Source organism: Echinops telfairi, unplaced genomic scaffold, assembly GCF_000313985.2.
Source record: "Echinops telfairi isolate 266 unplaced genomic scaffold, ASM31398v2 ScPeMD7_1;HRSCAF=3_0, whole genome shotgun sequence".
NCBI classification, from domain to species: domain Eukaryota; kingdom Metazoa; phylum Chordata; class Mammalia; order Afrosoricida; family Tenrecidae; genus Echinops; species Echinops telfairi.
In genome coordinates, this window is record NW_022103896.1 from 663,124 (window position 1) to 683,789 (window position 20,666).

The 20,666-nt window shown below is 55.6% G+C and overlaps 1 protein-coding gene across 1 annotated transcript; it reads right to left on the reverse strand.

Annotated features, from left to right (window-relative positions):
* Positions 1–18,051: 18,051 nt before the first annotated feature.
* Positions 18,052–20,150, reverse strand: GRINA (glutamate ionotropic receptor NMDA type subunit associated protein 1). The gene is made up of 6 exons (XM_004697360.2): positions 19,761–20,150; positions 19,566–19,678; positions 19,261–19,461; positions 19,033–19,161; positions 18,800–18,943; positions 18,052–18,716 (listed from the first exon to the last, which is right to left on the reverse strand). Exons 1-6 carry the CDS (start codon positions 20,113–20,115, stop codon positions 18,567–18,569), a joined length of 1,092 nt encoding a protein of 363 aa, XP_004697417.1. The 5' UTR covers positions 20,116–20,150; the 3' UTR covers positions 18,052–18,566.
* Positions 20,151–20,666: the final 516 nt, after the last annotated feature.

A 20,666-nucleotide genomic window follows, 5' to 3' on the forward strand; every position in this document is an offset into this window, starting at 1 on the left:
AAACCGTAACAGTGAACCCTCTTCAAGGGTAGTGTCTTTCCAGCCTGGCCCCCACTGTCGCTCCCACTGAGATGAGCGGTGAGAACAAGAAGGGCCATTTGGCTCTCAACAAAGTCGTGACCTCAGAGGACACCCTCACCATTCACGAGAGCATCGGTGGGTGGGCTCCAAGAAGCGTGCCCCTCGGCGCTCAAGGAGATGCAGATGTTTGCTGTGAAGGAGACGGGACACCAGATGGACGGATCAGCACCACGATTAACAGCTCTCTGGGCCAAAGGAATCAGGACCGTCCCATACTGTATCCGTGTATGGTTGTCCAGGAAACGTAATGAGGACGAAGGTTTACCAAACAACTCCACACATTGGTTACCAACGTGTCTGCCACCACTTTCAGAAGCCTGCAGACAGTCAACGTGGCTGAAAACTAGTGGCTGATGGTCTGATAAAGGTTCTAAAGCTGCAAAAAGAAGTTATATTGCTACATGTCCTTCAGGACTCCCTTTTTCAAGTGCTGTCCTGCTTAGGCTCGCCCACCCTTCCTCGGCATTTGTGCACACTCTCTGTGTGCAAGAAGACTGTGGTTTGCATATACGTATGTATCAATGATCTTGTCTGTGGGCATTTGGTTGTTGGGAGGGTTTGGCTGCTGTGAACAGCGCTACTGGGAACATTCTTACACGAGTCTTTGGCACATATTTGGATATTCCTGGACAGTAGGATTCTGGGTTGTGAGAATGTGGGTTTTCAACTTTACAAGACAATGTCAGATTGGCTTTCCAAAGTGACTTCTTAAATTTCATGTTTACCAGCAACGTGTAAAGTGATCGTGTTGACCTACTGTTTCTCCAACATTTGATATTGTCAGACTTCATTTCTGCCATTTGAAGGGTTGTCATCCAATCCTTCGACAATGGTTATCGAGGGCTCCTTCTGTGCCCAGCGCGACTGCAGAATTGGATTTGCCTTCTCTTGAAAATGGCTGAGGCTGAACATCTCTTCCGATTGACTGGCTATTTACATTCCTTTTCTGAATGCCCGTTGTGAGGCCCACCAGGATTCTTAACTCTGTAGAGATTTTAGATGCCAGACCACACCCTGGTCTGCTCACAAGGCCACAGGTCCAGAAGCATGGCTGGCCAGCTGTGGGTGTTGTGGGTCCCTTGCCGGAAGGACACTGGAACCGGTTCTGTAGCCATCAGCACTCTTGTCTTTGAATGCCAAGGTGCCAGCGCACCTGCAAAAGATGAGATCCTCATTGGGTAAGGCAGACATCATCCTGCCTGCAAAGCCTGGTGCTTCACGGGAGTGATTAGCATGTCTTTTGTGGGATGCAGGGGGTTTCCCCAGGTTGTCCTCCAAATATATTCCAACCTAAGACGCTGCGTGCAACCCATGGTGAGTGACTGAGCACTTGGCAGCCACGGTTAGGCTGCCATCTTGAATCTAGGGTCTGCCCATCTTGTCACATGTGTACCCTTAGTGCCGCCCCTTCTGATTGCGTGTACACCCCTAGCTTGTCCCTCTCCAATTGATGTATGTCAACCGTACAACCCCTTTCTGTTGTGATGTAATCAGGGTGGCTTGCACGCCCCTAAGTATACATAAGCCTTGGTTAGAAATATTTCCCTCTTCCTCCCTCTCTCTCTCTGCAGACCTGGCTGTTGAGACCTTGGCCATCCCGGAGGTGAGCATGCTACCCTGAAATGTGTCTGATTCCTTTAATTACTCCCTCTCCTATCTCTATGACGTTACTATGATCTCTATATGTTATAACCGTGCAATTGCACCTACGGGCCCTCCTCTGTCAGTCTCTGGACAGTTCTGCAGGAGTGGCTTCCTGGGCCCCCACAAGGGACAAGAGAGAAGCCCATCATGAAGGTCACCACACTTGAGAGCACGTTGTGGCTTCCTTGCAGACGCCCAAGGGTTCACTTACAGCCCTTCCAGTCCACGTGGGCCACACCCCGGTGGGGGCAGCAGTCAACGACAGGGAACAAAAATGTGTGTGTATAGATGAAGAGAAAACTGGCTTGCTCTGCACACGTTCATCCGGACCGGCAACAAAGCTTTTTAAAGATCCAATCGGAATAGGAGCTCCTTGGGATCTTCTGAGCCAGTCCGTTTAAGGCAGAGAGGTCGGCTTGGAAGGTTATCGTGCTGTGGGGTGAACGTGATAGATTGTCTCAATTCATGGGTCATTGTGGGAGACAGAAAGATTTCTCCCAAGTTGTCTCCCCCAAATATATGCCAAACCCAAGACCCTGCTTGCTACACGTGGTCAATGACTGTCCACTAGGCCATTGAATGTAGGTCAGAGGTTATTCTCCTTAGGGTGTCTAGAGCAACCAGACTGTATAGTCTGACTCACCCTAGCGGGGCCCACTCCCTTCTGACATTGTTCCCTTGAAGGAGTGCCCGAAGGCAAGCCCGGGACCACTCTAGGATGACTAAGGTTAGGCCACTATATGGAGTCCAGGGTCTGCCCATCTTGCCACAGATGTACCCCATTCCCTCCATGAACTATTGCGTGTACACCCCTAGGTCACCCCCTCCTATTGCTTGTATTGCCTGTGTTACAACCCCTTCCTATGATGTGCGTTGTTATCTGAAATCAGGGGGCTTGCATGCCCCCACAGATACATAAGCTTTGGTCAGAAATAAAACCCGACGAGAGCTCTCTCCTGCCCTGCCGTCTCCCACTCCACGTGGACCACCAAGAGGAGCTGAGGTGAGCAGCTCCCGTGGAATGTGTCTGACTCCTTTATTTCACTCTCCCAGTTCTCTACGACTTTATTATAATCTTTATATATCTTAACCGTACAATTATGCTTACTGAACCCGTGGTTAGTTGTGGGGGGCTGACTACCCCACAGGTCATGAATACGTTTGTTAAAAAAAAGGAAAGCTGCACTGGTGCAGAACGAGCAGGACTGTCCTACCAAGGGCTTGTTTCCTCAAGACAGGGCGCCTGCTCCTCCTTTGAGCGGAGCAAGGCCTTCCGAGGCCTTCATTGGGAAACACTGCCCGTGCCCCACAGCCTGCCTTGTCCCTTCAGCAGTCTTTTTGTTCCACAAACTCAAAGAACATTGAGAGGGACACAACTTGAGTCCCCAGTCGCTCTGATGGGGGGTTTCCTGGGGAAACACCAGCACCAGAAGGTTCCGACCCAGAGAAGGGAAGCCAAGGGGTAGTTTCCCTTTTTTGATGTGCATTTAATAGACGTTTCTGTGGCTGTGTGGCAGTACCTGGTGTGGGTCTCCTTCTGAACCCTCGGATCTGCCCCACGGATCTGTAGGCCACCCCGACCTCCCGCTCATGCTCCCCCTCCCCCTCAGAGACTCGGAGAACAGTCATTAGACTCAGTCCAGCCCCGCAGACCCTTTGTGCCCATCCTCGGGAAGCGGTTTTCTTCAAAGGTCTCTGCCTCAGTCACTCCCCTGCTCAACCACGGTGGCTCCCGGTTGTCCCCAGAGTGAAGTTCCAGTGGCAGGGCTGGGATTGTAGAGCTCCTGAACTGGCCACCTCCCTCCTGTGCCAGGCTCCACAGAGGTCTGCTCCCCTAGGTGTGTGCCTGCTGCTTTGGACAGAACACTTTTATTGGCACACACACCACCACCTATACGAGCTGACGGTCCGGGAAGGAGAGCGGTGCAGGCGGCACCACATCCAGCATTAGAACAAGCTTGCGGGGCTCTGTGAACCATTCCTCCACGTAGCACTGTGGGGCATTAGCTGCGTCTCCCACAGGTGCCCACGTTCCTCTCAGTTACGAGCAGCCGGCTCCGTTCCCACTCACCCCTACCTCCCTGACGGTCTCGGGTTTGCTTTAGAGTGGGTGTCCACCTCTGGATCTCAGGTAGATTTTTCGGTTTTTCGTTAATGGAGCGCCGGTCACACAGCTAATGCCCTTTACTAGGTGTGGCCATCAGTTCTTTTGCTAAGAGGGAGCCTCGGGAGTGTGTCTGTTTCTGGTCTAGAGTCTCAGGGCAGCAGCCTCAGGGAGGTGTTCAGTCTCAGCCGGCTCAGTGTGTCTGAAGAGATTTGAGAATCTGAGGTCAGTCTCACATTTCTCTCCCCTCCTTGCAGCCCCATCGGGCTGGCCAAGATCAAAGAGCTTGGTCGTCATGGTTGGGCACCATCTACCAGGCTGATCTCAGGTAGAGGAAGCCATGGCTTGTGTGGAGGCTGCTCGCAGTGGAGACCGGTTTCTTGGAAGCTTGGTTTACTCTCTTGATGGCACGCTGTTTCGGTTTTGGAGGTTGACTAACATTGCTTTAGCGCAATCCTTCAGGTCAGAGGCTAGCACTGCGGTGGGGCCAGGTCCCTTCCACACTCACTGCGACATGATGGGACTGTGCTAGTCCGGGTGGCGAGAAACAAATCCAGAGAAACTTAGATTGTGTGAGAGCTTTATATCAAAGAGTCATTGTACATTAAGAAAACATCCCAGTCCTGTCCAGATCAAGTCCATAAGTACGATATTAACCCATATGCCTGATACCAGTGTATTATTTCCTCTCCAGACACACACCACACATGCAATGATGCCAAGTGCAGGAAGATCACAGGCCAGTGGGTGCAAAGTCTTGTGGGTCCAGTGGCGGTGGAAGCATCTCAGCGTTGGCGTGGGTCTCCATGTGGCTCCTCCAGCTCCAGGGCTCTGGTTCCATCCGGGGTGCTCCATGTGTCCTGTCAACAGGAAGAGGAAGCAGGTAGTGTGAGTCTGGCCTCCAGTGAGCTCTGTATCTCTGTAGTGCCTCCAAATGAGGTCACTGAGCTGCGACCTGGTTGACGGGCTAGACTCCACCCCTGCACTCTCAGTAGTCTCAAGTTGACACCAGACGATGTGACGACCACGGGGGACGGAGCAGAAGGGCTCCTTTTGTGTTTCCCAGGCCAAGTCTTTACCGGGACAGACAGCCTCCTCTTTTTTCCCTCAGAAGGGCTGGTGGGTTTGAATCACCAACCTCACAGTAGCGATCCATTGCCAACCCCACTGCACCGCCACACTCTCGGGGATAGGTGCCGTCTTATGGCAGCGACCCTTTCTACAGCAGAAGGAAACACTGCCCAGTCCTGCGCCATCTTCACCAGGAGGACGTTGGAGCCCATGGCTGCAGCCACTGTGTCCGTCCATCTCGCTGAGGGCCTCGTTAGGGCTCCTCCAAATTCATCCCTGTGCAGGGCAGTTCACGCCGTCCGCCTGAGAGCTCGAGCCGCATGGCGGTTGGCTTGGGTGCCCTTGGCTGCTGTTGGGGAACTTGGATGTGGGGGCTCCCCACCCTTCTCAGGACGGTAAGGCTGACTCAGGATGGCAAAGCTGCAAGCAGTGTGGTCTGTGCTCTCGCACAAGCCTGCCTTCTGGGATTCTGGAACCGAGATGCCAGTGAGACAGGGCTTCTAAAAGAGCGCGCTGAGCACGCCGAGTCTCCCTGGCCCCTGCTTTCCTCCAGACCTAGTGTCAGGCAGGCCAACTCTGCTGACCAGGCTCTGTCCCTTCCCATAACACTCACAAGGGCACCGTAGGCAAGCCCAGGAGTTCTTCTTGCAATGGAGGGGATCGAGGAGCTAGCCTGCTGTCGATCAAGTACTGCAAGTGTGACACGGTTTGTCGTCTAGTAGGTTTAGAGATGTGCTGGAACCCACTTGTAGCAGCCACATCATCTCTTGTCAACTTGGGTGCGGTAGTGGAGTCTAGCCTGTCAATCAGGTCATAGCCAACGAGGCATCTTTGTGGGCGTGACCTTCTCCTGAGGGTTCTGGGAACTCCTGTCCTCCTCCCCAGAGGTGGGACACACTCTCTCCCTGTGAGACCTCTCTGTTGACAAGAACATGGAGCTACGCTGATGGAACCAGAGCCCTGGAACTGGAGGAGCCACGTGGAGACCCACACTGGGGCTGAGGTGCTTCCACCACCACTGCATCCACAGACTTTCCACCCACTGGCTTGTGATCTTCCTGCATTCGGCATCATTGGGTTAGGAAGCAGAATAGGGATAGAAGGGGTTATCCCTCCCCATGCCTGCACAAGGCCCCTACAGGAGGTTGGAAGAGAATCAGGCAAGCATTAAACACCTATAAAGACCTTAACTGGGTGTGCTCCAGCTCAAGCCCCCCAAGCCAGGTTGAAGGTACACCTGGAAGGCCAAAACAAGGCCCAGGTGGGCTGGATTCAGCCAGTGGAGCAACTGAAACTTCAACCACTCCTCCCCAGCCAGAGGTATAAATACCTTGGCTTCAGGACCGCCGGCCCCCTTGGCCCTTCTGCCTTCTCCCCTTTGGACCTTGCTCCTGCGCCCGCTCAGCTGTGCCACAGTCTCTCTGGCCTCAGGTCACCATGGGTGGGCACGCAGCCCCACGAGGTTGCCCTTGTTCAGTGGTGGGCCTCAGCACGGCTTGGCTCACGTGGTTTGGTGTGCTTCCCTGAAATACTGTGTATCCCTTTGAGACTGTAAAACCTTAAACTTCTCCCGTCCTTTATAAAAACCCGCTTGGATCACAAACCAGGCTTCAGCGTGAATTCTTTCTTGTACGAAGCCAAGAACAGAGGTATTTCCCACCTGAGAAACCTAACATTTGCATGTATTGTGTGAGTCTGAAGAGGAATTTATAGGCTGGTATCGGACATACGGGCTAATATCGGACTTATGGACTCGATCTGGACTGGGCTGGGATGTTTTCTCAATATTCAATTGCTCTTGTATATAAAGTTCTCTCTTACACACATGTGAGTGTCTATGAATTTGTTTCTCTAGTCAACCCGGACTCACACACGATTATAATAGCTCCCCACTCCCCCACCCCCACCCCTTTACAGTTTAAAAAAAAAAAGCTCTTTAAACTTAATCAGTAAAGATGTTCTAATTCAGCAAGTTTGGGCAAACAAAACCTTGTAGGCAAGCGTGGCCATTTTGATAAGCAATGCAGTCTGAGACCTCGGGGAGTGGCAGGCCAAGGCTGCCTCTTGTCCCTGGGAACCAGGTCTCCTTTGTCCTCTGTTCATTGTAACGAACCTGTGAGACACAGCTTTGAAATTGCCACATAGTTCGGGGTATATAGCTTTCTTGGTTTTCAGGGAGTCTCTGAAGCCCATTGGAGGTGGCACACCCCACTGTTTCCTTCTGCCAATGCTTGCAGGACTATCTGTCGGCAGCGTCTGCCCTCATTGAATCCAGACGTGGTCCTGAGGACTCCAAGCATGGAATGGTTTCTGGAAATGCCATTGTAAGTCACACGCACACACACGCACACGCACCCGCACCCGCACACGCGTTTGCTTTTAAGGTTCTTCTCGTTCTGAGGCGCTCTAGTGGCACTCTGGGTTAGGTGCTGGTCAGCCAACTGTAAGGTTGGTGGTCCAAGCCCGTCAGCCGTTCTGCGGGGAAGGAGAGGGCTGTCTGCTCCCATCGAGCTCCACAGTCCTGGCACCGCACACAGGGCTACTATGCGTCGGAATTGACTCCACCGCTGTGGGTTGGGTTGGGTTTAGTGTGCAACAATGAGATGTTAAGAATCATTGAACTTGAAGTTGTGACATTATGAAGCTCCTTTGTTCAGTTGTGGTCATCATTTCTTCTAGAAGAATCAACACCAGACTAGTCCCAAGGAGTTGGAGACTGACAATGTCCAAGTCTCCCAAGACGCTGCTCTGCTCCACTTGCCCCCACGCCTCTTTCGACAGACCACATTCCCTCACGACCCTGGGTTCTGAAATCCACTGCCATGTCCCACAGAAACTCACAAACTCTCAGGAATCGTCCTGTTGTTTAGGCCCAAATCTGAGGGTCAGGTCGAGGTGGGCCAGATGCAGGGTCGGGAGCCAGAAGCCAAAAACATCCAAAAGTCATGCCAAGTCTTCTTGTTTCTCTGAAAGCTCAGTCAGGGAACAGGGTCTGGCTTTCTGGGGGAGGCGTGTCAGCACGGTAAGGTGGTGCCATGCCAGGAAAACAGAGGATGGTGCCCAAGTCACACCCTCGCCTCGGGAGAGTCAATGATGTCCCCCAAGGATGTGCTGGGGTGTGCTGGGGCCGCGCCACTACTACAATCAGATCTTACTGCCACCCTCGCCCTGTCCATTAGAGAGCAGAGAATGCCCTCGGAGAAGACCGTGTCACCTACGGCATTATGGCCAGCAGGGCCGTATTGATGGACGGACTCACTAGGAAGGGTTTGGGGGTGTAGATTTCTCATGACATTCTGTGCATGGGATCATGTTGTCGGGGAAGAAACTCCTTTTTGGCTTGGTCTTCGTGCCTCAGTGCCCTGGCGAAGGCCTCCATGAGAAGGTGAAGGGCACTGGAGAGCATGGGCCGTGGCACACAGCGCCAGGCTCCGCGGCCACACTCACGTGGGCTCTACAGGCGCCCTATCGGGCCAGGGTACTTCTTCTGTTCCTTGTTTACTGAGACACCTCGTGAGTTGGTTCAGAATTTTTCAAATGCTTTTCTAAATCGATTGCGATAATTATGTTTTTGTTTTCAGTCTTTCTTTCCCCTGAAAAACAAAACAAACTGTGGCTAAAATGCGTTTAGCCAAACATTAGCCATTGTTTGCAAAACCCCGTGAGACTGTTTGCTCCGCAGGCTCTGCAGCTCACCACCATGTGGCTCCCTCTGTGCATCCGGCACAGGAACATTGAGCAGGGTCCCCGCCCCCATGGGGGTGAGCTCGCTCACTCTGGGCTGCGGCGTGTGCCTGGTCAGGACGTGTCGCCTCTGTGGGCTCCGACTTTGGTCCTAACACGCTTGCCTGCCGGCAGTGGTTCTCAGCCTTCGGCATAACGACCCTTTCATGCAGTTCCTCTTGTGGTGGTGACCCCCCCCATAACATTATTTTCATTGCTACCTCATCGCTGTAATTTTGCTACTGTTATGAATCAGGCGACCCCTGTGAAACAGTCGTTCGACCCCCAAAGGGGTCGAGACCCACAGGTTGAGAACCACGGCCATAAGGGGACCTGGTGGTGCAGTGGTTAACCACGTGGGCTGCTAGCCACTAGGTCAGTGTTCAAACCCACCAGCCACCTGACGGTGGAAACGAGGCTTTCTGCTCCTGGAAAGACGTCTCCTGAGAAGCCCACAGTGCAGCTCCGCTGTGTGCGGTCGCCCGGGCCACACCTGACTGAGGACCGTGAGGGCCGTGGCCTGGCTTCACCCAGCCCGGCATTTTCAAAGTGCATTTGCTGAGCACCTGCGGGGCCTCCAGGCTCCTTGCGGTGGCATAGGTTCCACGTGTGGAAGGACCGCAGGGTGTCCATCAGTCCATCTGTTGATCAGTCCATCCATTTGGGCAACTGTGAATAGTGCACAGGGAGCCGTGGGGCTCCCTCCCCACATCTTCTGGGTAGATGCCTAGCAGGGCACCCCGAGTCAGTCGAGGCACCCTCTGCTCGCCTTCTGAGGGGCTGCGCTGGTGCTCCCCAGTGGTGGCGCACCTTCCAGTCAGGCCCTGGAGGGGGAGGTGGCCGCTGCCGACGGCCTCCGGAGCACTCCTCACTTGCCATTTTTCCACCCATGCCATCCTGTGAGGGGGAGGTGACCCTCACTTTAAAAATGTTTGACTTGCTTCACATTGAGCATCTTTCCATGAGCCTTTGCCCGTGTGTGTGTGTGTGTGTGTGTGTGTGTGTGTGTGTGTGTGTGTGTCTCTTCATGGTGAAGTGTCTATTCAATTCCCTTGCCCATTTCTAAATGAGGTCTTTACTCTTTTGATCGGGTGAATTACATTGAGTGGTATTTGGGTTTTGCATTAATGGGGATGAACCTCATTTTGTTACGGCATATTCTTCTTTTTAAAAACTCATGATTCAGTGTAAGAATAGCTCATGAGCTTTTGCATAGACGTCCATGAGGGATAGATATGTACTCATAGTGACCCTGTGGGACAGGGCACAACTGCCCCTGTGGGCTTCCCAGGCTGTGACTCTTTATGGGAGGATGTGTTAGTCTGAGTAGATCAGAGAAACAAATTCATAGACACTCAGGTGTTTAAGAGAGAGCTTTATATAACAGAGCAATCAAACATTGAGAAAATGCCCCAGCGCAGTCCAGATCAAGTCCATGTCTGATATTAGCCCATACGTCCGATACCAATCTCTAAAGTCCTTTTTAGACTCAAACAACACACGCAATGACCCGAATGCAGGAAGATCACAGGCCAGGGGGTGGGAAGTCTAGTGGATCCAGTGGCGTTGTAAGCATCTCAGTGCTGGCAGGGGTCTCTACATGGCTCCTACAGCTCAGGGCACCAGCGTAGCTCCACTGTCTTGTCAGCTGCAATGTCTTCCAAGGAGTGAGCGTGCGTCCGCCTCCAGCGGGCTAGCGCTCTCCTCCGTGCCTCCAAAGGAGCTCGTCAAGGTGTGACGTGTTGACGCCCTCACCTCCATCCCTTCACTCTGAATCCTCTCAAATTGATAGCAGACGACGTGACTACCACCGAGTAGAAAGCCTTGTCTTTCTCCAGCAGAGCAGCTGGTGGTTTCGAACTGCTGGTCTTGAAGTTAGCACTCAACACCAAACCACTATGCCACCAGAGCAAGGCTGCCTTTAGTAAAACAAGCTGAGAGGCATTCCTTCCTCTTCCGGCCTCTGAGAGGGATGGGCCTGGCTGGCTCACTAGGTATTCTATGGAGCTCACCAGCGAAGCCATCGGGGCTGGAGTTCTTGTTGACTTTTCGGGGAGGGGGTTGGCTCTAGATTTAGTTGTGTGTTTTTTAAATAGACTGGGATACTCAGGTCTGTTTCTTGAGTCAGCTACGGTGGTCGGTGGTTTTCCATGTGGCTTGTCTATTTCTCCTAAGCTGTCCAATGCATGGGTAGCATACAGTTGTTAGCCACAGTCTCACATTAGCCTCTAGGACAGCTGTTCTCAACCTGTGGGTCGAGAACCCTTTGGGGGTCCAATGACCCTTTCACAGGGGTCGTCTGACTCATAACACTAGCAAAATGACAGTGACGAAGTAGCAATGAGAATAATTTTATGGTTGGGGGTCACCACCACATGAGGAATTGTATTAAAGGGCCGTGGCGCTAGGAAGGTTGAGAACCACTGCTTTAGTGTCTGAGGGCTTCAGTGCTTTTGTTCATTCTTGATTTTTGATATTATCCCTCTTTTTTGTCTCCTTGGCCAGTCTAACGATTTATAATGTTCCCCCACAAACAACAGCTTCAGGGCTCCCGCGTTTCTCGTGTTGTGGCCTTTCTGTGCCCTCCCTTCTTTCTCCGAGAGGCGTCCCATCCCTGTCCTCTGCTCGCCACGTCCTTCCTCCTCTCGCTTGTGCACATGGACTCCCACGCCACCAAGCTTAAAACGCACTTCTTTTCTGAGATTGATTCTGACCCATAGCCACCCTGACGGCCTAAGAAGCTGCCTGGCAACTGGACAGCCGTACAGACAGACGGGTCCTGGGGAGGAGAGGAGCCAGTGGGGTGCAGCACAGCACCGATGAAACATGCAACTTTCCTCTCGTTCTTTAATGCCCCCCCACCCAGCATGACCCCACTCCTACCTTACAAGTCCGGCTAGACCAGAGCATGTACACCGGTACATATCAGAGCTGGAAACACAGGGAATCCAGGACAGAGAAACCCCTCAGGACCAATCATGAGAGTAGCGATACCAGGAGGGGAAGGGGAAGGTGGGGGAGAGAGGGGGATCTGATCACAATGATCTACATGTAACTCTCTCCCTGGGAGATGGACAACAGAAAAGTGGGTGAAGGGAGACGCTGGTCAGTGTAAGCCATGAAAAAATAATAACAATTTATAAACTATCAAGGGTTCCTGAGGGAGGGAGGGGAGGGAGGAGAAAAAATGAGGAGCTGATAGCAAGGGCTCAAGCAGAAAGAAAATGTTTGGAGAATGATGAGGGCAACAAATGTACAGATGTGCTTGACACAATGGATGTGGATGTGTGGATTGCGATAAAAGCTGTATGAGCCCCAGTAAAATGATTTGAAAACAAAAACAAAGCTGCCTGAAGCGTTTCCGGTTGGAACTCCTCATCTTGCTCCCGCGCAGCGGCTGGTGGGTCTGAACCACAGGCTCTTTGGTGCACAGCGGCGGCATGCTTCCCACCTCACCTTTTATTGTCAGGGGTGGGTGCCAGCCCAAGGCACCCTGCAGGAGCGGCCCTGTGGGTTCCTGAGAATGTAACTCTTCACTGGACTAGACGGCCTCATCATTCTCCCCTGGAGCGGCTGGTGGTTTAGAACTGCTGATTTTGAGATGAACAGCTCAACGCATAGCCACTACGCCACCAGGGCTCCTGTACTCATGAGTATGTTCTATTGTTGCAATTGTTCATCTCAAAGCATTTTTCTGATTTCCTCTGTGGTTTCTTTCTTTCTTTTTTAAGCTGTGGGTTATCTAGAAGGCGGTATGGTGGTATGGTGGTTACACCGCAGCTGGTGGTGCAGTGGTGGGGTGCTAACCACAAAGTCAGCCCTCAGAAACCACCAGCAGCTCTGATGGAGAAAGACGAGGCTGTCTACTCCTGTACAGAGTTAGTCTCAGGAACCCAAGGGGCCGCTCTGCCCTGTCCTAGTGAGTCACTGCAAGTCAGAATCCACTCAGTGGCAGGGTCTGTTTTCTCGGGGTTCATCAAACGGATTCTGACTCCTAGTCTCCCGGCCGTCTAGCGGTCAGGGTAGCACGGCCCTGCTGGTGCCCGAGACTGTAACCTTTACAGGAGAAGATAGCCTGACCTTTCTCCCGGGGAGTGGCTTGTGGTTTCCAACTGCGTACTTCGTGGTGGGCAGCCCACCACACAAGCGACGAGACCACCAGGAGGCCAGGCTGGTGAGCTGGGTCCTGGCCAGGACAGCGTGCCAGGGAAGCAGAGGGTCAGCGAAAAAGAGGAAGGCCCTGGACGAGATGGGTGGACACAGCATTGCAGCAGTGGGCAAGGGCACTTGCACGAATGGCACAGGATCAGGCAGCGTGCCCTGTGGCTGTACGTAGGTGCGGCACCCAACACCACCACCACCACCACGGACGGATTCCCTGGACGTGTGCTGCTTCCTTCGCACGTGTTTGCCTAGCAGTCAATGCGTCCTCCTTCAACCGTGCTGTGACGCGCGATCCCATGGCCAGCAACGGCGAATGTTCCAGGTGCACTTAGAAGCGGCCTTTGTCCGTTCTCCCCTGTGCTTCCGCGGGAGCCCTGCTGACTGGCGGTGTAGCTGAGGCTGGCTGAAGGGCCTGCGGGCCCAGCCCAGCAGCTGTTCTGGAAGATCCTGGCCGTGGAATCCCTCCAGGGCTGCAGCTCTGTGGGGGGGCTTTCGATGGCAGGGTTCCTTTTCTGAGGTTTATGTGCTGTGCTTTCCAATTTCCCACCCTCTTATTTGATTAATTAGGAGGCAGCTAGCCCACCCCTCGCCCACCGATCAGTTTGTCGGCGTGGCTACCACGCTGGAAGCTCCGTCACGGGCGTTTCCGACCCCAGCAGGTTTCAGCGGAGCGTCCAGCGGAAGTGCAGGCTGCAGACAAGGAGCGGGCTGTCCACTCTGGAGGGATCAGCCACGGAAAGCCGCACGAACAGCGGGACACTGGTGGACATGGGCAGGGTAACCGCCGTGAGGCCTGCGCAGGCTGGGCTGGTGTTCCGCTGTGGTGCTCAGGGTAGGGATGGGCTGGAGTGGATTCAACGCACCCTGACCATGACGATGACAATGCAGTCGCCTCCGATTCCAGGTGACCTTGTACACAGCAGAACAAGACACCTCTAGATGCTGGGCCAGCCTCCTGTCGGTCCCCTGGAGCCCGCTGCTACGGCTCCCATGCCAATCCGCCTCAGGGGGGTCGCCTGCCTTCCACCGGCTCTGCCAGTCACAGTGGGCCTTGCCTGGTGGTGAGCCCGCAGCTTCAGGCATTTTAGTCCCTCCCACAGCCCTGGGTCTGTGTATGTCAGGGAAGGGCACCCCCCTCTCCTTAAGGTCTTCTTGGGTCTTACACTTCACAAGCCAGGGTGAATGCTGACGTTCAAACCTCTTATTTTTCTACTGGGTCATATGCAGAAATGCAATTGGCTTTTCAATACTGGCCCATGCTGAGCTTCTGTTCATCAAGGGGCATGTCTGTGGCTTAGCTTGGATTCCCTCTGTCCCCATCACGGCGTCTCTTCCCTCCTACTCCTGGACGCCTCGGGTTTGTTTCTTGCCCTGCTGCCCAGTCAGAAGCACCGAGGATTCCAAGTGGAGGGATGACAGCAGACCGCCCCGCCCTGCCCCGTCTCACGCTCGGACGAAATGTCTTCTCCCATCCCTCGTCCGCGTGATGCTTGCGCCGGGGCTCTGTTGGCATTCTTCATTGGACGAAGGACGCGTGTTAGGCTGGGTTGTCTGCAGAAACAGAAGCGAGGACACTCATCTCCGTAGAACAGAATCACTCAGATCAAGCAGGAGCCCAGCCAGTCCAGCGCAAGCCCATGGGTCCGAGGCTGCCCGGAGCCCTCTCCAGACCCACGGAGCTGCAGGCCAGTGAGCCAGAAAGGTGAAACGGAATGCAGGGGTGGGGTGGAGGGTGTTCCAGGCTGGTGGGTGCAGAGTCGCTTGGATCAAGAGTTGGGGGGAACATGGCAAGGACCCAAGAGCTCCCTGGATGAGCGGCCCACAGGGAGCCAGCAAGCAGGAGAGGGAGGGAGACAGACAGAGAGAGAAGTTTCCGGTACCTTATAGGACCACCCCCCAGGAGACATCACCAAGCCACCGCCTGATTGACAGGTTGGCTCTAACCCTCCCTCAGCAGAGGGACCATTACGTTGGCATGAACTCCAACTGCCACGGGAAGTTTCCACCTCGCTCCATCTGCATGCTTGGCCTGAACGTGCGGTGGACTCGGCCAGACACCACTTCGGGGTCCAGTAAGATGACCACCACCTTCCCCTCTCCCACTTAGCTTTTTATTTGTATATTCTTTTGTCATTGTATCCTAGAGACTTGAACACATGAGTCCTTCATTGTGTTAAAACTACTTTCCCTTCCTAAACAATACAAAGACCTTGGATCACTTAACTCTCTTTTGTGTAACAGGGTTTTATAAGTCCCACAAAGCACTGTGGTTAGGCTTTAAACCGTCAACATGCATTTCTCAGTTGCGTTTTCTGCTTTCCTATCTTCCCAGGGATCCCTGGTGTTTAGGAGTTGGGCTGCAAACGGAAAGGTTGGCAATTCAAAACCACCAGCTGCTCCGCGGATGAAAGTCAGGGCTTTCTCTGACTCCTGTGACAGTGGGTCTGGGAATCCCAGGGCACTTCCACCTGCCTGCAGGGCCGCTGCGCGTCAGCAGTGACTGCATGGCATCGAGTGTGGCTCTGGGGCTTCTTCCCGGGCCCTGTGCTCCCAGGCCCTTTGAGCCCAAAGCCACTTCTGTTACTTATCCAGTCTTGGGCCCTTCAGAAGGGTTTCACTCTCAGGCTCTCACTCTGGTTTCGTACCTTCGACTTTGCAGGGTGCTTTCACTGGATCCGGAAGTTGTAGCTCCACAATGTCTTCTTGGAAGGAAACCACTCCTTGTCGTCTGGCCTCCAAGGTTCCTGCACCTCTTTGGAAGGTAATGTATCTTTTTCTGGTTACCTGAAATCGCTCCTCTTAAGTTTTCATCAGTTTGGGGACAGTGCGGCACGTGGTCTGGCAGCGCCGCCCTCCCTCCGTGTTAACTACTGGGGTTTTGCTTCTCCGGCCATGGAGTCTGCTTCTGCACAGCGTCTACTACCCTGTTTCACCGAAAGTAAGACATCCCCCGAAAATAAGACCTACTTACAGTTTTGGCTCTTGCTGAAATATAAGGCATCCCCCTCGAAAATAAGGCCCCCCAAAGCTACCATAACGCTGGACTCTGGACCGTAGCGGCGGGTGCCGCCATGCAGCTCACTGTTGGCCGCAGTGCAGCTGGAGCACAGAAGTGCGAGGTCTCTTTAGTAAAACAATAAACATCTGAGGCTCTGTCCGATGTAATAATTACTTACACGCAGGCTGGGCTGCTAATCCTAAGGTCAGCAGTTTGAAACCACCATCTGCTCCACGGCAAAACGACGTGGCTTTTACTCCTGCAGAGTGCTGGTGTCTGCTCTGTCCTGTCGCCACTGAGTCAGAATCGGCTTGTTAGGCAAACAAACATTGCCGGTGAAAACACAAGTGCCCCTTCTTTGGCTGTGGCCCCCTCCCCCATGCGGTGTCCTCCCTCTGAGGGCAGCAGGTGACCACCCAGGGCTGCAGAGCGGAGCCTGGTCCACTGAGGCAGAGGGCGCCTGGCCTGGGCAGTCTCTGACATGGGGTGCAAGGAGGAAACCACAGGGGGCTTGTTTGGGGAGATCTGAGGCAGGCCTGGGGCTCCTCTGTGAATACCTGCGGGGAGCGTGCCCGCAAAGGGGGCACCCAGGGAGACACTGGCCCCTCCACTCAGAGGGCGGGCCTGGGGGTAGTTATATAATCGGTTGTCAATTTGGGATTCAGAGTGAAGGGGTGGAGTCTAGCCTGTAATCAGATCACAGCCAATGAGGCCTCTGTGTGGGTGTGGCCTTCTCCTGAGGATTCTGGGGACTTCTGGATTTCCTCCTTGTAGGCAGGAGACTCTTTCTCTGTTCACTCCCTTGGAGACTACTGGATACGGCTCACTCCCTGAGACATTTTTGAGGAGCCACATGAAGCTACCCTGAGGCAGTCGGAGTTTCAGAGCTGAGGGAACCACGTGGAGACACCTGCCAGCACTGAGATGCTTACACCACCACTGGATCCACAAGACTTTGCACCCATTGCTGCATTCAGCGTCATTGCATGTGTTTCCTGGTCTCAGAGGACTTTATAGATTGGATCTTGACTGGGCTGGGATGTTTTCTCAATATTCTATTGCTCTTGTATATAAAGCTCTTTCTTAAACACATGAGTCTCTATGAATTTGTTTCTCTAGTGTACCCAGACTAACACAAGGGTGGTGGCCTCGATGGGCTTGTTTGTGGCTTGCTGGAGTGGGGGTGGCCCTGTCTGGTCTAGATAGGACTGCAGTGTGGCCCTGATCCACCACAGGCGTCAGAGGATGGCCTTGCCTGATGGTGCCCTTCTACAACCGACACGGAGGCTTATCAGTGCAGGCAGGCCACCCCAGTGCCAGCAGCCCTCTTGGTGAGGGCAGGCCACCCCCTGGCACTGGGGTTGCCACTCTTGTCACCTGGGAACTCAGGCAGGTTGACCTGTTTCTCTGGGACTTCTAGACATGCCCACCTCCCAGGTCCTCGGCAGTGGGGCCCTGGCCGGGAGCTGCCCCTGCCCCAGGCCTACAGCCCCTGCCCTCCCTAGGTTCTACCAGCCAGGCGTCTGCTCCCACCCTGGACTGCCGTCCTATTGGGGCCAGTTGTGGTCCCAATGCTCCAATAAATGCCCCAACTTCCCTATGGATATGGGTGGGGGGTGCTGCTCCATGCAGGAGGGGTGTATGACCACTCCAGGCACCAGATGAGGACATGGGGGACCCAGGGAGGGGCGAGAGTGGTAGACAGTGCCCAGGGGCGGGGCTCCCCAGGGCTGAGGGGGGCAGACAGCAGGGGCGTGTACACTTTGTTCCAAAGGCTGCAGGCAGGCACAGATGACCGCTCACTCAGACATGCTGGCAGACAGGTGCAGTGCATCCCAAGACCCTGCTTTAGGGGAGACCGGTATGCCTGGGGGGTCAGGACCAGGAGCCTGCCCTAGGAAGGGTTGGTATGAGGGCAGAGGTGGGGGGTGGGGTGGGACTTGGCCGACAGGGCGTGGGACTGATAATGGCTGGGCATCAGGGATCCCCTGGGGCAGGGCCAGCTTGCTCCCGGGCCCCTACTCTTGCACTCATCCCCAGGAGACAGCCAGACCCCCTCACCCACCTTGTGGGCCTCAAGAGTCCCCGTTTCCAGAGTGCATGACATGGCTCAGACGTGGGGGGGCGTGCTTCTAGGACCCACTGCTCACTGCCTTCTCTAGGCCTCGGACTGCACTGTGCCCCCTCATGTGGCCCAGGTGACTGAGCCCCGCCCCCACGGCGCAGCAGCGGTTGCCATGAGACCAGAGACCCAACAGGGCAGAGGTCTTTCTGCTTATTGAACTTTAATGACATCAGAACAGAAGGCGGTGTCCTTCCGGCCCCTCCCCCCACCCCTGCCTTGGGGCTCAGCAAAGGGGAGGACCTGCCCTCCCACCTGAGAGGGCGGCACTCCAGCATGAGGGAGATACGGCGGCGATGCCAGGCTAGGGATGGGGCAGGAGAGGAGACGTGCACCCTCTTCTTGGCTCATTCCCTCTTCCCTGGGACCTGGTTCTGCCCCCAGACCCTGGGCGGGACTGGCAGGCAAGGCTCATGCAACAGTGAAGGGTGAGGGTGGGGGGTGGGAGGGAGGGCACGGACACCCTGCCGTCAGCCCGGGCAGGGCAGGAGGGCTACAGGAAGGAGACCATGCATGGCCACGCGGGTCCACACGAAGTGTCTGCAGTGTACATACAGCTGGCAAGGGCACCCTCCGCCAAGGCCAGGCCCGGGACCAGAGGGGGAGGTTTGGTGGCACTGCCATGCCAGGGGCAGGGTCCTGGCGGGCGGGCGGCGTGGCTACTCCTTGGCACGGCCGATGATGGCGAGGATGTACAGGAAGATGTTGATGATGTCCGTGTACAGGTTCAGCGCGGCAAACACGTACTCCTCGGGGCTCAGAGACAGTTGCTTGTTGCCCAGCAGCAGCTGGGTGTCCACTGCCAGGAACTGGGCAACACACGGCGCAGCCTCGTTGAGAGGGTGCCGGTCCCAGTTCCGGGCCCCGCCCTGCGCCCCGCCGGCCCACTCACGCAGGTGAAGAGCAGGGCGCCCAGCGAGGCGTACACGATCTCCAGGATGCGGTTGCGGATGAAGATGCAGAGGATGGCGAAGATGAGCAGCACGACGACGCTCACCAGCAGCACCCCCATGCACGACGTGAAGTCGTAGCGGGTCTGCGGGCACACAGTGCAGGGGCCTGGGTGCCAGGCTCCGGGGGGGGGGGGTGTGCTGCCCGGCTGGGGGAGGGGGCAGGGGTGCTCACCTGCATGGAGAAGATGACCACGGTGAAGCAAACGACGGTGGTGATGCCCACGGCCATCATCACGGCCTCCGTGTCGTAGAAGCTGGCAATCATGCCCACCATGTAGGACAGGCTGACGGTGAGGATGGACTGCAGGGAGACGGGAAGGGCATCCGCTGTGGCTGTGCTGTGGGCAGATGGCGCCAGGGGCTGGACTGGGGGCAGGGGCCGAGGGGGGGGGGTTGTTACCAGTGCAACGAGGTTCCAGGGGTGCTTGCGTCGGAAGTCCCCACAGCAGCTGAGGACGATGAGGGACACAAAGAAGATGGCATAGGACACGTAGTAGGTCCAGACGTTCGCCCGGACAAAGTCCTTCACACCGTCCACAAAGGTGAACACGGCCACGGAGGACAGGGTCACCGACAGCTGCAGGGTTAGGACCAGGAACACCTGCAAGGGTTGGGGAGAGGCTCAGTGGCTGTGGCGCACCCTGCCCCGGCGCCCCCCACCCCGCCCCCCCCTGCTCCCCATTCGCGGCCCCACCGGGCCTGAACCTTTCGGATGAAGGCTTGTCGTATGCTCTTGTCGTCCCAGTTGGTGGCGGGGAAGTCCTGGTTGTCATAGTAGGACGGCGGCCCTTCTTCATGGTAGTTCCCATGCAGAGGAGCTAAGGGTGGGTGGCAGAGTCAGCACTCAGACTTCCCTCAGGGCCTGCCCAGCGACCCCCTCCCACCCCGGTCCCTACTCACAGCCTGGGTCCTGTGGCTCGAAGACCTGGGGTTGTCCATAGGGGTTGGGGGGGAAGGGACTCTGGGGGTATGGCCCCTGCGGGTAACCTCCATGGGGGTACGGCCCCTGTGGGTAGCCCCCTTGGGGATACGGCCCCTGTGGGTACGGAACAGCGCCTTGAGGGTAGGGGGCAGGCCCCTGGGGGTACCCTGGCTGCCCATAGGGTGTGGGCTGGAAGGAACTCTGAGGGTAGGGCCCCCCGGGGTAGGGAGGCTGTCCATAGGGTGGCACTGGGGGCTGGGGTCCCCCAGGGTATCCAGGGTTGGGCGGTGGATAGTTGTCCCCGGACACCAGGAAACTCTTTTCGTGGGACATGGCCTCTGCTCCTGTGGCCTCCCCCTGCAGGAGAGAGACAGCATTGCAGTCTGCGGCGGCAGTGCCCGCTGTGGACAGCTGCACCTGAAGCCGGCACCCAGGGAGCGAGGGAAGGACGAACGCCAAGGCGCTGGCCTTTGCCCCTGGCTGAGGGCACGGGCAGAAGGGAGGCTGGGAAAGGCCCTGGGATGGGCCTGGTGCTTCGGAAGGGGCTGCTCAAGGACCACCCACACGGTGGGGGAGGGCAAGGTGATGGGGCAGCGTTATCAGCCCCATTTGACCTGGTTGTTTTGCCCAGGGAGGTAGAGACGCATTCTGGGCACTGCTGATGCCCCCGCCCCCGTGGGCGCTCGGCTGACGAACGGGGGACGTGGGTGCCCTCTGGCCCTGCCTTCCACATCTCTCCTGTAAGCCGCTTTAAAGACCAGCTGCGTTTCTATGCCAGGAAATCCCCACGCCATCTGGCCATCTGCGGCCGCAGGGCCTGACCCTCTCCTACCCCCCACCCCCACCCCCCAAAAGGGGCAGCCCTGGTGGGAAGCAGCCAGGGC

Excerpts from the sequence above, each read along its gene's own strand:
- GRINA (XM_004697360.2), bottom strand. The coding sequence starts at position 20,115 with ATGTCCCACGAAAAGAGTTTCCTGGTGTCCGGGGACAACTATCCACCG. Across the intron at positions 19,462-19,565 it reads GACAAGCCTTCATCCGAAAG|GTGTTCCTGGTCCTAACCCT; the intron begins GTTCAGGCCCGG and ends CAACCCTTGCAG. Across the intron at positions 18,944-19,032 it reads TGGTCATCTTCTCCATGCAG|ACCCGCTACGACTTCACGTC; the intron begins GTGAGCACCCCT and ends GTGTGCCCGCAG.